This window comes from Aotus nancymaae, unplaced genomic scaffold, assembly GCF_030222135.1.
Source record: "Aotus nancymaae isolate 86718 unplaced genomic scaffold, 86718_ANA_hifiasm-v0.15.2.pri h1tg000022l_1, whole genome shotgun sequence".
NCBI lineage: Eukaryota > Metazoa > Chordata > Mammalia > Primates > Aotidae > Aotus > Aotus nancymaae.
Genome location: NW_026988435.1, coordinates 32,442,350 through 32,460,391, shown reverse-complemented (window position 1 = coordinate 32,460,391; position 18,042 = coordinate 32,442,350). Strand labels below are relative to the sequence as shown.

The following is an 18,042-nucleotide window of genomic DNA, read 5'->3' as shown; positions in this document are numbered from 1 at the left end:
GGTGGCTGGCTCTGGAAGATTACGTGGAAATTAAGCTAAGGATGTGTGGCTTCCAGGTCAGAAACGACAAAAATCTAACGTCCCGACTACTGAGTGCGGTCAAAGAGGACAGACTGGAGCAAGCCCCTAAGGCCTGGGCCGTTGGCGCGTCCGTGAGCTAGAAATCCCAGGCGCTCCCTGAGCGCGCCCCATCGATCGACCCGATCGGGGATCATCAGTTTGGTTCTGGCCACAGAAGTTGCTCTTCTTCTCGCGATGCTTCAGACCTCGCGGCGGGGAAAGGACGGGCTAACTGGAGAGCGAGGAGGAGCGTGAGGTAGCTGCACGCTGCGTTCCCAGAAAGCCGTGCGCGCTCCTCACTTCCCTCGCGGTCTTCCGAGCGGTCGCGCGAACGGCTTCCTGCAGCCTAGACATGGCGCTTCACGTTCCCAAGGCTCCGGGCTTTGCCCAGATGCTCAAGGAGGGAGCGAAAGTAAGAGCTGAAGGAAAGGAGTGAGGTGGGAGAGTAGCATAGGGCTGCGGCGGCTGCAGCGAAGTAGGAGGGCCTACTAACGGGCCGAGCGTGCTGCTCTGGTACAGCGGCCGGGGGAAGAGAAGATTCCAGAAAGGGAGGTGATCTCGGAAGGGCTCGGCCCCCGGGGTCTGCGAGCACTTGCCTCTTTCCGCGACCAGGGGGAAGGCCGAGGGGTCGGCGGCCATGGGTTGGTACAAGGCCGCAGGATCAACATTATACACTTTGAGGGTGGACGGACGTGAAGCCGCTCGTGCGTTTTGCCTCCATCCGTAAATGGGGCCAAGGCCCGTCGCCCTTAAAAGGGGTTGTGAGGGCGAAGTTGAGTAACACAGATGAAATTGTCTTGGGAACTGTGAAGCCAATTTACACACAGCTCGTGAGTTATAGGATGGGAAGGAACCAGAAGTAGGCGATCCAGAGAGTAGACGGTGGGAACAAAGGCCGGTTCTTAGTTGCTTCCTTCCCAGTGAGAAACAGGTCTCCCAGCTTAATTGACAGAAGCTATGCATTATAGACAAATAAGCTCCGGTCCCAACTCACGTTAGCTGGCGTAATCTAAAACGTAACTCTTTTGGGTTTTGCTTTCATCTTTAAATTGTGGAGATTGGACCAAGAGGTGGTGTCTCTGAGTTCTGACTGTGTAATCTGCAGGATAAGTGATAGCCTGGTGCACGTAACGTCATTTTGTGTAATGGCCTTGTCTTCAACGTTGTATCAGTATAGTTTTAAAAAATATCTTACTGCACTGTTGATAAATTTGTCTCTTGTGCTGTTCGAATTGCATTCCTCTGTGCGTCCTCCAGACTTTGTTAATTCAAGAAATAGATCAGTGTGGTTGAATTTAAGATTTTATGCAAGGTAGAGGGAGCATTAACAGTTTAATGGGACTAGGTTCATGTTGGTAGGCTGCAGTTTTCAAATAATGTCGGTATACTAATTAAATGTCAGGGTTTAATGTAAATGTTGGTGGAATAATCTTTTGAAAATGATATGGGCTGATTCCCTTAAATCAGGCTAAGATCATAGCTTCCAATTTGGATTTTTTTCACTAATACAGGTTTGGAAAACTTGTGTATCACAAAACATTATTTCTCATTCCAGTGCTAGTGGTTTTTTACAGAACACTAAGCTGTTTCATTCAGTAAATAGGTACTGAAGGAACTGCAGTGAAAGACAGAACTCCCAGCTCTGGTAGAGTTTATATCCTTCCGGGGCAGAAATAATGATTAAGTAAAAGGAGAGTTCCAAATAATGATGAAAGAAATTGTACTGCAGTAGAGGATGACAAGAGGTAAAAATGTCTCTAAAAGAAGGATCAGGAATAGAACACTTAGATGTTTAAGGAAGATCTCTTAGCTCAGTGCTTAGTGAGAGAAGTCCCTGAGTCTGGACTGTTTTCCTCCCCCTCTTATTTTAGGGGGAAATTCCAGGCTCAGGGACTAATACAAAGACCCTCAGGATGGAATGATTTGGATCTGTTTTTTAAAAAACAAAAAACAGGTTATGGGGCTGAAGCTTACTAAAGAAAAGAAGAATGGTAAATTTCAGAGGAGGAGCTGTACCAGGGCTAGGACAGGTAGGGCCTTGTTTCCCTGAAGAGAGATTTGCGTTTTATCCTAACGGGGATTGGAAACCAGTGGTCTTAAGTGTGAGAATGATGGGCTCTGATCAGATGCTGGTTTCTCACAGAATGGGGAGTGAGGGGAAGAAGCAAGAGTGTAAGCCGGGAGTTTGGACTTAAGTGGTATTGCTGGAATACCACCCTTCTTGCTGAAGATGCTTTTAAAGTAGTAGCTATTGGCAGGAGTTGGTAGCTCACACCTGTAATCCCAGCATTTTGGGGAGGCTGAGGTGAGTGGATCACTTAAGGCCAGGAGTTTCTGGCCAACATGGCAAAAATCCTCTCTACCAAAAAAAAATTTACTTTAATTGCTTTCACTAGCCCCATTTAGCTAGTGGCTACTGTGTTGGGCAGCACAGCGCTAGAGAAATGTAGATTCACGAAACATATCTGAGGACTCAAGTAAATCCCAACTCAAGTCCAGTGTAGAATTTCTAAGAATTTTTAGTACTGTGAGCAATTCACTTGTTCAGTATGTACACATTGGGATTGTATTGCAATTCAAAAAAGTATTCAACAGTCTGTTTACTTTGCCCCTAAACATTTCTTGCTTTACAAAAGATTCTAACACAGTAAGAAAAATATTCCACATTTCAACAGTTAGTTAGAAAATACTGATAAACTCTAGAAAGGAATTCACTACTTGAAGTACCTCATACCCATTCTCTAATTAGTCTTAGCATGCTTTCCTGTACTTTTCACTACTTTTAATAAAAAAATTATAGGTCTTATGATTTGATAGACAAGTAGGTACCTGTGGTCCCCCAAAATGTTATACTTTATTCATTCAACTAGAGAGGAAATATATGCATCATTTATGAATGTCAAATGCCTTGTTTTACATAAATAAATCTTGTTTGATTGTCCTCTGAGGTAGGTACTATTATAATTACCTCATTTTACTAAGGAAGAAATATTAAGAAAATTGCCCCAATTTAAAAATAGCCAGAAAGCAAAGATTTGTAACCAGCCCTCCAGCCCTCTTGTGCCAAATACCCAAGCTGTCCTCCCTCTTTATTAGAAAGAAGCAAGATATAAGCAAAGATATCTTGTATTTGAAAATTCTTGTTTCACTGTCCTGTCTAATTGGCGGAGTTTTGTTTTGTGTTTTTTTTTTTTATCAGCACTTTTCAGGATTAGAAGAGGCTGTGTATAGAAACATACAAGCTTGCAAGGAGCTTGCCCAAACTACTCGTACAGCATATGGACCAAACGGTAATTTCTAAATTAATATTTGTAAAGATATGGTAGTAGAATTTTGTGTACTAGCTCTTCTTTCAAACTTGTTCTCAGGATGTTATATTTATAGTATGGCTTTGGAAGTAAAATGAATAGTTCGTTTCAAATATTTATTTCTTAATTTTTCATCAACTCACACCTCTTTAGAAAAATAGGGATCAATATATTTTTATCCTGTTGAGAGGATAGAAAAAAATAACACTTTGATGAGTGAGATAGTACCTAATGTTCATTGTGACAAACACTGAATATAAAAGTGACATAGTTTAAGGAAGAAAATTCTCTCCTTCCCCTTGCCTTCTACCACCAATTAAATTTAATTGATACAGTTTCATGGAATAAACATACAACTAAATATAGTAAGTGGATTATTTTGGCCTTTTTATATGTTAATTTCTGTTGAGCACTGGCTGCATGACAATCATGTTGCAAACAGAAGATAGAAATTGGCAAAAAATGTGAGATTTGGCATCTTATGCAGTAGTAAATACTGTAGGATGTTAGAAAGGAAAGAAAGAATATGGATCTGCAGTTGAGGATTGCCCATGGGGCTATAAGATAAACTTGAAGAATAGTACATGTGTTTTTACAAAGCTGTTTTTTTTTAATATACACATTTACATATATATATATTTTTTACTAGATTCTCTTGGGTATTTGGGGAAGGATTTGATTAATAATGGTTTCTTTTTCTTTTTTAACTTTTACTTTTGAGGAATGAACAAAATGGTTATCAACCACTTGGAGAAGTTGTTTGTGACAAATGATGCAGCGACTATTTTAAGAGAACTAGAAGTAAGTTGTTTCTTTAAAAAGAGTCAAGAAATGTTTTGGTGACATCAAAATTCAGTAGATTTTAACTAGAAGGAATCTCTTATTTCAGATTGGTTAAGGGACTATTTTTCCAACTTGAAAATTTATTATATAGATTGTTCTGATTATTAAGAGGCCTCTTTAGATTGAACAATTTTAGCCACTGAAATCTTAAAAATCTCATTATTAATTTATGGAAGGATTGATTGTGATACATTTGCTAATTATGATATGAAATTGATTCGCATTATCTTCATTCTATAGAGTGACTCTGAAGTGAATTACTCCACAATGCAGAAATGTATACATAAAACAGTGGTTTTTAAAAAGATCAACCCATTTGGTTTTATGAAAATAAAAACAATCAGTTTATGCCATTTTACTTTGTTCAGCTCTAGTTTTGCTATTAGAGTCCATAAATTAATTACTGTTAGCAGGGTTATAAGGACAGTCTGGCACCTGAACAGGCAGAGAGAGCCATTCCTCATCCCTGCCTTGTAATTAAAGGATAACATATTCAGCCTCAGGGAATTTTCCTGAAACTTAGCCCTTGAAAGCACTAGAACTTAATCTTTTGTTTAAAATGAAACTATAGAAGAATCAACGTTTCTCTATCCTCTTAAATATTAACAATATATTCTTTTTTTTTTTTCTACCAGTAGGCTTTTTAATATTAGTTCAAGAAAAGAAAAAGAAGGAGGGAAGAAATGAGGTAGAAAGATGCATATAGAATGCGCATGTTCATTGCAGCACTCTTCACAGTAGCAAAGACATGGAATCAACCCAAATGCCCATCAGTGATAGACTGATAAAGAAAATGTGGTCTATACACACCATGAAATACTATGCAGCTGTTAAAAAGGAATGAGATCTTGTCCTTTGCGGGGATATAGATAAAGCTGGAAGCCATTATCCTCAGCAAACTAATAGGAACAGAAAAACAAACACCGCATGTTCTCACTTATAAGTGGGAGCTGAACAATGAGAACACATGGACACAGGGAGGGGAACAACATTTACTGGGGCCTGTCGGGGAGGGTAGGGGGTGGGGAGGGCATTGGGGAAAAGAGCTGATGCATGCATGCTGGACTTAATACCTAGGTGATGGGTTGATAGGTGCAGGAAACCACCATGGCACATGTTTTTTACCTATGTAACGAACCTGCATATCCTGCACATGTACCCCAGAACTTAAAACTACAAACCAGAAGTGCATTTAAAAAATTAAAGAAAGCTGCATGTAGGGGATTATTTTAATTCATTGATTTACCAAATATTTGTCAAGTGTCTGGTGTATGCCAGACACTTCTAGTCCGTAGAGACATCCATAAGTAGGAAGCAAAATAGATAAGGTCTTGCCCTTCGAATTTGCATTCTAGTGAAGGGACACATAAACTGATCAATGAAATGTCAGATAGTTCTAAGGGAAATGAAGGAAAGAATAGCAAATGGAGGATAAGGTGTGCCAGGGGGTCATGGGCTTTGAATTATGAGAAAAGGTCAGAGAAGTCTCTGTGAAAGGTAACAATTGGAGGAGAGAGACTTGGAGAACTCTTCATGGCAAAGAAAATAGCAATTGCAAAAGTGCATTTGAAAACAGCATTTTTTTTTTTCTTTTTTTTCTTTTTTTCTTTTCTTTTTTTGAGACGGAGTTTCACTCTTGTTACCCAGGCTGGAGTGCAATGGCGCGATCTCAGCTCACCGCAACCTCCTCCTCCTGGGTTCAGGCAATTCTCCTGCCTCAGCCTCCTGAGTAGCTGGGATTACAGGCACGCGCCACCATGCCCAGCTAATTTTTTGTATTTTTAATAGAGATGGGGTTTCACCATGTTGACCAGGATGGTCTTGATCTCCTGACCTCGTGATCCACCTGCCTCAGCCTCCCAAAGTGCTGGGATTACAGGCGTGAGCCACCGCGCCCGGCCGAAAACAACATGTTTTAAAGCCCCAAGACAGGAATGTGCTTGGTCAGTTCTAATCAGGGAGGTCAGGTGGCTGAATGGGGAGAATAAGATGGAGAGGCAGAGGTAAGGTCTGAGAGGTGATGAGGGCAGTTTCTGCAGACACTGGTAGCAGTTTTAGGGATGCTGGCTTTTCTTTGAGTGAGTGGTGGCTTGAAGTAGAACAGTGATATGATGTGTTTTATTTATTAAGGGAATCACTCTAGCTGTTATGAGGGCACTGTGCAGGGATAAAGGTGACCCCTGAAGAATCCTTTGCCTTGATCCAGGAAAGCATACTGGTGTCTTTGAAGAGAACCACAAGAATAGCGGGGTGGCTGTATTTTGGACCCATTTTGAAGGCAGAACAGATTTTGCTTTTGGACTGGACAAAGGATGTGCAAGAAAAAGTCATCAAGGATGACTTCCAGAATAAATGGTTTGAATGGGCTGCCCAAACTGGAGCCAGGAAAACCAGTGTAGAGACTGCTCAGTCATCTAGGTAAAGCTAGAGCTTCCTGGACCATTGAAAATAACAGTATATTCTTGGCTAGGCTCGGTGGCTCACCTGTAATCGCAGCACTTTGGGAGGCCAAGGTGGGTGGATCACCCAAGGTCAGGGGTTTGAGACTAGCCTGGCCAACATGGTGAAACCCCGTCTTTAATAAAAATAGAAAAAAAAAAATCAACTGAGCATGGTGGCGCACCCCTGTAATTCCAGCTACTTAGGAGGCTGGGGCAGGAGAATTGCTTGAACCTGGGAGGCAGAGGTTGCAGTGAGCCGAGATTGTGCCACCACACTCCAGCCTGGGTGACAGAGCGAGACTCCATCTCAAAAAAAACCCCAATACATTCTTAAAGAATTTAAGTTAAAAGTTAAATTTTAACTCCACAAAACATTTGTGCATGGATTTGTCATTATGAATGTTAATTTTGTACACGGATCTCTCAGGAGTTATTAAAGTACCATGCTGATAGTGTCAAAGTAATAAAATCACAGAGCTGACTTTTTATAGTTTTCTCGCTGTTCTCAGTTGTTACTCCTTGGCTTATTTCTGTAATGGTATCTAAAATTAAATCCTGAGAATAAAGTCCACATAAAATTATATTTTAAGAAAAATTGTATACTCCCCCCTTTCTTTAAACAACAAATGATAGTTCTTACAAGAAGAATGTATAGTAAAATAGATACTGAGACTTAAGACCAAGTTCAGTGGTATCTATTTTAGTTCTCCTGAAGGCGTTATTAAAAATGTCTAGGCTTGGTGGTTGTAATTATTTTGTTTTTCAATTTAGTAAAATACATATGCTGAAGTGGCACTGTATGTACAGGTCATCAAAAGAGGATGCACTTTGAAATTCTTATTTATAGTGATACATTCGTGCTGATTGGCATAAAGGGACTTGAATTTTTTCTTGTGACCAAGCCATAAGTAGTATAATAGCAATGTGATCAAATGGAGTTACCCAATCTACAGGAAAATTGGAGTCTATTTAAGAAACGGAACTAAACAGTTTTATGTTGCTTTAAGGATCAGATGTTTAACTTGATACTATGTTTTATACTAGGTACAGCATCCTGCAGCAAAAATGATTGTAATGGCCTCTCATATGCAAGAGCAAGAAGTTGGAGATGGCACAAACTTTGTTCTGGTATTTGCTGGAGCTCTTTTGGAATTAGGTGAAGAACTTCTGAGGATTGGCCTGTCAGTTTCAGAGGTAAGTGTTCATTTTATAATGTACTCCTACTTAATTTTTGCTTATATATACACCTGCTTAAAACATAAACTAAAATCATTATTATAGTAGTAGCTAACATTTACTGAGCATTTTGCTCTGTACCAGCCATTATAGTACATATGCTTCACATGCAGTATCATTTTAGTCTTACAAAAACCCTGTTAGTAAGGCCTGTAATCCCGTTTTACCTATTTTCATTTTTTTTCCACTTTATTTTAGATGAGAAAACAGACTAAAATTTTAAAAATCTTGCCTAAGATTTCATAGCTAGTGAGTTAGGGAGTTAAGATTCAAATTTGGGCTGTCATCTTAGCCTCCATTCATGACTAGTAGAGTCTTCCATATGTATTATTCCGAAGTATATTCTTTGTTATTTTATATCAAAAATAAATATCCATAAGCATTGGATTACCAAAATAAGCTACTGTAAGTCATGTCAGAATAAGAAATGTCGTTTATGTTTTAGGTCATAGAAGGTTATGAAATAGCCTGCAGAAAAGCCCATGAGATTCTTCCTAATTTGGTATGTTGTTCTGCAAAAAACCTTCGAGATGTTGATGAGGTCTCATCTCTACTTCGTACCTCCATAATGAGTAAACAATATGGTAATGAAGTATTTCTGGCCAAGCTTATTGCTCAGGCATGTGGTAAGTTAATATCAGTAAATGAAAGATCCAAAATAAAAATCTCTTTAACATGACTAGATATTTTCTCTGTTGTCCTAAAATAATCTTTTGATATGTCTCATTTTCTTAACAGTATCTATTTTTCCTGATTCCGGCCATTTCAATGTTGATAACATCAGAGTTTGTAAAATTCTGGTGAGTAGAAAATGCATTAATGCTAGGTCAGTTTTTTGTGTTTTTATTGTTGTTGTTGTTGTTGTTGCTGTTGTGCAAAAAAAAACTTGTGTTAATCTAAACCTAAATGTTACTTTATGATTTGGGGACTTAGGACTTTTTTCAGGGCATTATTTTATAACATTTTGATATTGTTAAGTTGTAATAATACTACTACCTATTTAAATTTAAAAGAATATTGACATTATCTCCTTATAAAGTCATTTTCTGTGATGTGGGTTTGAGAATAATGTATGAACAAAAAAATTTTTTTGAGATAGTCTCTCTCTCTGTCACCCAGCTGGAGTGCAGTGGTGTGATCTAGGCTCACTGCAGCCTCCACCTTCCAGGTTCAAGCAATTCTCCTGCCTCAGCCTTTTGAGTAGCAGGGATTACAGGCACGTGTCACCACACCCAGCTAATTTTTCACCATGTTGATCAGGCTGGTCTCGAACTTCTGACCTTGTGATCTGCGCACCTCAGCCTCTTAAAGGGCTGGGATTACAGACATGAGCCACTGCACCTGGCCCAAAATACTAATTTTTTTGTGTTCCTCATATTATTCAGAATTATAATAAGCTTCAAAGACAATTTTGAGTGGGATGGAAGTTATCCTACTCCTCTTCAATAATAGAATTCACATCTTAATGTTAGTATTGAAATATTAAAGTATATTTTTAATAAAATGTGCTTGATAGAGTAAAACCTATCATTGGAGTGGTTTTGGTTTTGCACATTGGCATTCTGATCGTTAATATGAATTTAGCTTATAAGTGCTACATGCGCTCTCTCTGAAGATACTTATGTGTTCCATGTTTGCTGTTTCCCGCCACGTACTCCCAGCTTTTCCCATTAAACTGTTAAGCTTGTGAGAACAGAATCTTTGCTTTGTTCTGTGTTGTATTTGCGGTACTGACGGCTGTGCCTGCTATACTGGCACCAAGCACTAGGTGACTGAATGGCTAGAAGCAGTTCTCTGCCTTTGGTTCTTCCCAGTACACTCAAGGACCTCCCCTCCATAATAGTAGTTTATTCCCTCAGTGGTTTCTGCCTTGAGCAGAATGGTGTGCTTTGTCCACTACCCCACCCCTTATCCCAGGAGTCACTACCTTGGTTTATGATTTTATTTTAGAAAGGGATATTTTTGGTACGTTTAGAATCAACGGTTTAACCATAATGTTATTTTCGTGAGACTGCTGATGGTTTTGGTATTTAATTCCTTAGGGCTCTGGTATCAGTTCCTCTTCAGTATTGCATGGCATGGTTTTTAAGAAGGAAACTGAAGGTGATGTAACATCTGTCAAAGATGCAAAAATAGCAGTGTACTCTTGTCCTTTCGATGGCATGATAACAGAAACTAAGGTATGTAGACTTCAAACCTTAAAAGTAAAAATTTGGGTTACACTTTCAGATTGTTTGAGTTAGCTCTTAAATCGGTAAGTACTTCTTAGTTACTCAACACTGCAGGATCTTGCCTGTTTTTTATGCCACATTTATATTGTTTGACTATCTAATTCAACTGCTGAACATAAAACTTGAAATGTAAAGATGATGGCCATTTATTTATATTCTGACATACAGCCTTTAACTTCTAGTAGACTTTATACATTCAACAAGTGAAAGAATATGAGAATGTGAGTACTTTGTGTGCTCTTCACGAAAACAAAAAAAAAAGGTTGACATTCTGTAGCATCCTGGAACGATATGCTAATTTAATTTGAAAATGATAGTTATGTTTCTAAAAATATACGTTAGAAAGTTTGAAGTTTGTGTTTATAGTCAGTAGTGGATGACTTCATCTCTAGAATTCGTGAAATCCAAATTGTTGACAGTTTTAAAAGAGGTGGGTCTGGTCATTTGGTCCACTTACTTAATTAATTAGTTTGTTTGTGTGTTTGTTTGAGAGAGTCTTGCTCTGTCACCCAGGCTGGATTGCAGTGGTGCACTCTTGACTCACTGCAACTTCCATCTCCTGGGTTCAAGCGATTTCCGGCTAATTTTTGTATTTTTAGTAGAGACGGGGTTTCACCATGTTGGCCAGGCTGGTCTCGAACTCCTGACCTCAAGTGATCCACCCGCCTTGGCCTCCCAGAGTGCTAGGATTACAGGCGTGAGCCACTGCACCCGGCCTAGTCCACGTTTTAGAAAAGGTTTGGGAACCACAATGTTATTTTGGTAACACTAGTTAACCTTTGTCAAAAGACAAACACCAGGACACCTGCCTGACATACTTAAAAGTACTTCTCCAACTTTTCCACCAAAGTACTTTAAAAGTAGATGTATCTGTTTTGAGAGGGGATTCTAGAAGTAATCTGAGTTTCTGTCAATTTCACACAGATTTTTTTATACTGCTCTTCATAATACATGCACATTGATCTTCATATTTTTTTTGCCAAACCTTTATTTCTTCAGTAAACTAATTATCTTATGACTTTGAACACCAATGTAGTGAAATGATTTTAAAGGGAATATTTGCTTGTTTTGCCAGGGAACAGTATTGATAAAGACTGCTGAAGAACTGATGAATTTTAGTAAGGGAGAAGAAAATCTCATGGATGCACAAGTCAAAGCTATTGCTGATACTGGTGCAAATGTTGTAGTAACAGGTGGTAAAGTGGCAGACATGGCTCTTCATTATGCAAACAAATACAATATCATGTTAGTGAGGTAAGAGAAAGTCGAATTCTTTTTACCTGTATTATAAATGGTTTTTTGGTGATAATAGACCATGAAGACTGTTCATAAAGGGAAAGTATAGGTATTAGGTCAAATAGCAAAAGGGCTTAGTTGGGGGAGGGGTCCGGAAACACCTCTGAGAAAACGTAAATTTAAGCTGAGAGCTTGAAGGACAAATTACCAGATATTTCAAAAGGAAGAGGAAAAAGCATTCCAGGCAAAAGGAACAACTTGTCCAAGAGACTAGACACAAGCTTGGTGCATTGCCTATCAGAGTGTGGAGTAAGGAGGATTCCTTTTAATACATGAACACATTTAATGTGTGCACTAGACAGCTTACCCATTTCTACCTACCATTATCCCTAGTACCCAATAAAATGTGCAAAATAAATCACTGCTTTTCTTAACAGAACATTGATTGCACAGAGAAAAGCCAAAATTTTCTATATGCTGTTGAGTTTTGTAAAGGTTTCCCTGATGTTTTAGAACTAAAAGCCACTGGCTACCTGAAGTGACTTCAGTTCTCCCAATTCTAGAACAGTGCTATACAACACAGACTTAAGATGTGGTATTACTGGCCAGCCGGACTCATTTGCAGGGTCAGAAATGAGCTGCTTGGCCTCAGTGTTCATTGTAGTCCAGATGTGTTCTGAGTTTAAATCCATTGTCAAAAGAATATGACTTGGGGGCTGGTGTGCAGGTTCCTCTTTAATTCATACTTTATGTTATCTGAAATTAAAATCAAATGGATTAAAACTTTTATTAAGGTCTTTGTGTTTTTTAAAGGCTAAACTCAAAATGGGATCTCCGAAGACTATGTAAAACAGTTGGTGCTACAGCTCTTCCTAGATTGGTATGTATTTTAGAAAGCACTAAAAGATAGTTGAACGTAGTTGAATTTTTTATTACAAAAGTCATCTTCTTACAGACACCTCCTGTCCTTGAAGAAATGGGACACTGTGACAGTGTTTACCTCTCAGAAGTTGGAGATACTCAGGTGGTGGTTTTTAAGCATGGTATGTAAGAACGGTAAAACATGTTTATATAAGTGGGGGGTTTTTAGCTTATTTAATCACTAAATATATTTAATTTTTTAATAGAAAAGGAAGATGGCGCCATTTCTACCATAGTTCTTCGAGGCTCTACAGATAATCTGATGGATGATATAGAAAGGGCAGTAGATGATGGTGTTAATACTTTCAAAGTTCTCACAAGGGTCAGTATTAGCAATAATCTTAGTACTTTGTAAGGTCTGAGTACATTGTATGGTCTTAAAAGTATGGCTGACAGACTCATGAACATCATGAGAACTTCAGAATGAGTGGTTTATATGAAGTGAAGCACCTGTTTTTGTTTTTACCTGAGACTTGTGTCCACTGCTATTAAATATGATATTTCTAAAAAAGATTATACAGAAGAGTTAATAGCAAAGCAGAACTTTAAAAGAAAATTGTGTATGGTTGTTTTCCATTGTAATGTACTTTTAGATCGTAAAGCAGTTCTTAGTGCTGTATCTGGATATGGAGAAAAAGATATGGTGCTATGCCCGTTCGGTCCTTTTCATATACCAGACTGCATACTAAGAAAATTTGCCCCACCCACTCATTATATACCAAATTTATAATTTGTATTTGAGTAACAATTCCTGATTAAAAACTCCTGTTCAGTGGGATACTGGAATATGAAAAGATTAGAAAAATGCAAACTGCTTTTTAATGACTTTATTATTTTTTTTTTTTTTCCTTTTTTTTTTTTGTGGGGGACTCTACATACAGGATAAGCGTCTTGTACCCGGAGGTGGAGCAACAGAAATTGAGTTAGCCAAACAGATTACGTCATATGGAGAGGTACAGCTTTTTCTGTAAAAATTGACTTTCCATTGCTTGAATAAAATGCAATAATTAACACATTTTTGTTTTAGACATGTCCTGGACTTGAACAGTATGCTATTAAGAAGTTTGCTGAGGCATTTGAAGCTATTCCCCGGGCACTGGCAGAAAACTCTGGAGTTAAGGCCAATGAAATAATCTCTAAACTTTATGCAGTACATCAAGAAGGAAATAAAAATGTTGGATTAGATATTGAGGTATTTGAAAAAAAAACACTGAACTTAAATTGCTTTAATTTGGGAATGCACAACCTACAAATAGTGTGAATTTAAAGGAAAAATCAATGAGAAACTGTTCTGATTTGGGAGCAGATTATTTTCTTAATTAGTTTTTACATAGATTGTCTGATGGAGGAAAGTTTCATTTTCCTTCTCTTTTATTGATAGCCCAGTTCTTTACCCATTGATTCAACCAACCACAGATTGCAAATATTTGGAAAAATTAAGACATTTAAAAATACAGTATAACAACTATTTATACTATGTTAGATCCTATATCTGGAAATGATTTAAAGTGTATTAGAGGATATGCATAGATTATATCTAGACATGTCATTTTATATAAGGGATTTGAGCATCCACAGATTTTGGCATCTTTGGGGGTCCTAGAACCAATCCTCATATACTAAAGGTTGACTCTGTAAGGTAGTACTGTGCTTGGTTACTTTCTAGTACTATTTAAGATGCTATGTGGGGCTTTTTGTTGAGTATAAACATTTTCACATAAAAGGATTTTAAATGAAGGATGAAAATTGTGTTTGACAGGCTGAAGTACCTGCTGTAAAGGACATGTTGGAAGCTGGTATTCTAGATACTTACCTGGGAAAATATTGGGCTATCAAACTCGCCACTAATGCTGCAGTCACTGTACTTAGAGTGGATCAGGTGAGCAAAGTGAAATTTTGATCTTTAAAAATACTTATTTGCATATGGTTCAACAGTGTATTTTCCCAGAACTAGAACCATAGCGTAGTTGTTTTTTTTTTAAACATAATTCTAATTCAAAGGATTCTTAGTCCTCACATATTAGACATACTAAAGTGCCCCCACTCCAAGTTTTTTCTTGTATTGTAAATTGTATTGACTATATTACAACTAATTTAAAATGGAGATCTTTCCACTGAAAGAATCTTTTGCCATTTTAGGTAGGAATCGGTGGAACAAATGTAATTTAAATTTATAATTTTCAAACCTTTTAGCCTTAGAACCCCTTTGTACAAATAATTTAGAGAGTAAATTTAATATATAATACTAAGATGAAATGTGGAAGGACCGTAAAGCCCTCAACGCAGACATTGGAGACTACCAACTTGAAAGAAAATGAAGTCTCTAGCTGTGCAGATAAGAGGACTGGGTATTTAAAATTCTTTTCTTCTATGACTAATTATAGCTTAAGGTACTAAAAGATGTTAAAGGTGTTTAAAATCATATTTCTACCTTTTTTTTTAAGAATGTGGTAGACTGTTCTATATAGAGAAGTAAATCTGAATTCATAATTATTTTTCCAAAAGGCATTTTCTTGTAGACTTGATTAAATCAATTTCTCCACAAAATTCTAGAATTAATTAATAAGCAATGACTATTTGTAAGTACTTAATAGAAAATTTTAATTTGCTAGTGGTATAGTATAAATCCATTAGGTAAAAGTCATGTCATATTAAAGTTGGAGTAAGTCCTAGGTAGAAATCAGTGGAAAGACCATTCAACTTCAAAGCACAGTAAGGACCAGTTGGTGGTAATTATAAAAAATTTATTATTTGTATAAGGAAGAACTATGATAGCTAGAGATAACCAACAAATGGAACTGGATATTTCAAGTCATTGGAAAAAAGCAGAAACTAGATGTTTGTGTACCAGATTAATAGGGGTTTCTCTATCAGCTTATTAGGTGGTTTTCAATGGAAGAATATGGTTTTTGAGTTTTTAAATAAAGATAATAGAAATCTAAGGAACTATTTATTCTAGAAATTAGAATGTGGCTAAGAATAAAAGGGAGAACCAAAAATAGGGATGGGAGAAGCTAAGTAAACTGCAGCATAAGGTAAGCAGAAATTCCGACAGTGTTAGTTAGGAACTTTGAATGTCATCCAAGCAAGACAATAACAACCTTGATCACAAAGGCACATCGAATTTTGGCTTAAAACTAGGAACTCTGCTTTGTCTTGTGGTAGGGGAAGTTGTTGGTTGATGTGTGCCCTCTATCTTTGTGCTCTATATAAAAGTATGTAGCTAAAGAACCCATCCAACTATATTAACCAGTTTGTGTATATAGTGTGTAGTATAACAAACCTAAATTTGTATAGTATATATTCTGGAAAAGAAATTGCAAATCAGGCTTTAAGCATCGGATAGTGTAGTACAGGCTGGATTAATCTTTGTTCGAATGTCTATTTCACTAGTTCTTAGAAAGTATGGTCCAAAAATCGACAGCATCAGCATCACCTGAGAACTTGTTAGATAATGATAGATTCTCAGGCAGATATGGTGACTCATAACTATAGTCCTGGCTACTCAGGAGGCTGAGGTGGGAGGATCACTTGAGCCCAGGAGTTGAAGGCTGTGGTGAGCTGTGATCACATCATGGCACTCCAGCCTGGTTGACATAGTGACACTCCATCTCTAAAAAACTAAAAATAAGAAATACAGATTCTCGGCTGTCACTCCAGACCCAGTGAAACGCTGAAAGAGGCCTGGCAGTCTGTTTTAATGAGTTCTCTGATTATGGTACTCACTGAAGTTTGGGAACTACTTGTTTTACTTTTTAAAATCAAGGTGCACTTAGGTTCTAAAATACACTTAATGCCTTTAATTCAATCTGAAATTACCCTCAATCAGTAACATGTTATTCTGAGAATTTCAGGTTTAGGTATCTTTTTTTTTTTTTTTTTTAAGCTAAGGTCTTACTCTATCACCCAGGCTGGAATACAGTGGCACAATCATAGCTTAACACAGCCTTAAAATCCTGAGGTCCAGTGATTCTCCTGTCTTAGCCTCCCGAATAGTTGGGACTGTAGACAGGTGCTGCCATGGCTGGCTGATACTTTCTTTTAGTTTTTGTAGACTAGGTCTCATTGTGTTGCCCAGGCTGGTCTCAAACTCCTGGCCTCAGGCCTTGGCCTCCCAAAGTGCTAGGGTTACAAGTGTGAGCCACTGTGTCCAGCTCAGGTTTGCTTTTGGTAATTAAGATGTTTTCCAGCCAGGCACGGTGGCTCACACCTGTAATCCCAGCACTTTGGGAGGGCAAGACGGGCGGATCATGCTTGAGGTCAGGAGTTTGAGACCAGCCTGGCCAACATGGTGAAACGCTGTCTCTACTAAAAATACAAAAATTATCCAGGTGTCGTGGTGGGTGTCTGTAATCCCAGCTACTCAGGAGGCTGAGGCAAGAGAATAAAACTTGAACCCAGGAGGCAGAGGTTGCACTGGGCCGAGATTGCGCCACTGCACTCTAGCCTGGGGAACAGAGCAAGACTGCTATCTCAAAAAAAAATAATAAAGCCAGGCATGGTGGCTCACACCTGTAAGCCCAGCACTTTGGGAGGCAGGTGGATCAAAAGGTCAAGAGATCACAACTATCCTGGACAACAGGGTGAAACCCTGTCTCTACTAAAAATCAAAAAAAAAAAAAGCTGGGCGTGGTGTTGTGTGCCTGTAGTCCCAGCTACTGGGGAGGCTGAGGCAGAATTGCTTGAAACCTGGAGGCAGAGGCTGCAGTGAGCCGAGATCGTGCCACTGTACTTCATTCAGCCTGGCAACAGAGCAAGACTCCGTCTCAACAAAAAAAAAAAAGTTTTCCAGTTTCTGATGCTTGAAACACAAGCTAAAACCTATTTTAGATAAAGGTGATGTGAGGTTTGGAGCATTTTTTTTTAAGTTACCAGGGAACTAAGTGCTTAGATTTTTGTTTATGAAAACTTCCTGCTACTTGAATGGTTCTTATTTACAGATTTTAGAAAATTTCAGTGTTGAACTTTGTATATATTTATATATCAACTACTTTAGATTATAATGGCAAAGCTGGCAGGTAGACCTAAAGCTCCTAAACCACAAGGAAATTGGGACAAAGATGGTTGGCAAGACAAATCTCATATATAAATAGCAAATCAGGTGCCAAACTGACTTATACCAGTGATGCATGCACATATTTTCACTTTCAGCTTACTGCGTTACTGAAGTGCATGTCTCAGAATATTCACTAATCTGTGTGAATTTTGTTGCTATTATCCACAAAAGCAGTAAACTTTCTCATGCTGCTGGAAGTTTACAATTTAATTTCTAACAAGGGAGCTAGTAAACTCTGCTATAGTGTTTTATATGTAGTACAGTAATATTAAGAAGACTGCTTAACCTTGATTCAGGCTAATAGGATTCTTTTCATTCTAAAGGTTGAGTTTATAAGCATACTCTTGTGTGATTCTTTTTTATGCAGATCATCATGGCAAAACCAGCTGGTGGGCCTAAGCCTCCAAGTGGGAAGAAAGACTGGGATGATGACCAAAATGATTGAAATTGGCTTAATTTTTACTGTAGGTGAAAGCTGTATTTGTAGTAGTACTCTAGGAATTGCCTGATGTTTTCTTACTCTCTTTAATTAAGAGGTGTTTTGTGTTTGTATTCTTGGCTGGATGTTATAATAAACATGTTGTTACTGTCAAAGCCTTATTGTCTAATGACCACTGTTACTGGCTCTAAATGACTGTGTTCCTCCTCTCAACCTTGTTAATCACAGTAGCTGTGGGACTTAAATCACTTCAGTAAGTAGAGGCCTGCCT

The 18,042-nt window shown here is 38.1% G+C and overlaps 1 protein-coding gene across 1 annotated transcript; it reads left to right on the top strand.

Moving 5' to 3' along the window:
- The first annotated feature begins 353 nt into the window (after positions 1-353).
- Positions 354-17,926, top strand: CCT8 (chaperonin containing TCP1 subunit 8). Its single transcript, XM_012446789.2, has 15 exons — positions 354-472; positions 3,260-3,350; positions 4,090-4,169; positions 7,697-7,846; positions 8,334-8,514; positions 8,627-8,688; positions 9,931-10,068; positions 11,195-11,373; positions 12,169-12,235; positions 12,311-12,398; positions 12,483-12,598; positions 13,158-13,229; positions 13,304-13,468; positions 14,036-14,155; positions 17,700-17,926. The coding sequence occupies exons 1-15, from the start codon at positions 413-415 to the stop codon at positions 17,775-17,777; spliced, it is 1,647 nt and encodes a 548-aa protein (XP_012302212.1). The 5' UTR covers positions 354-412; the 3' UTR covers positions 17,778-17,926.
- Positions 17,927-18,042: the final 116 nt, after the last annotated feature.

What these genes read in the sequence shown, in the direction of transcription:
- CCT8 (XM_012446789.2), top strand. Translation starts at nt 413, where the DNA reads ATGGCGCTTCACGTTCCCAAGGCTCCGGGCTTTGCCCAGATGCTCAAG. An exon ending in TACAATATCATGTTAGTGAG is followed by an intron (nt 11,374 to 12,168) that starts GTAAGAGAAAGT and finishes TGTTTTTTAAAG; the next exon opens with GCTAAACTCAAAATGGGATC. An exon ending in CTTTCAAAGTTCTCACAAGG is followed by an intron (nt 12,599 to 13,157) that starts GTCAGTATTAGC and finishes CTCTACATACAG; the next exon opens with GATAAGCGTCTTGTACCCGG.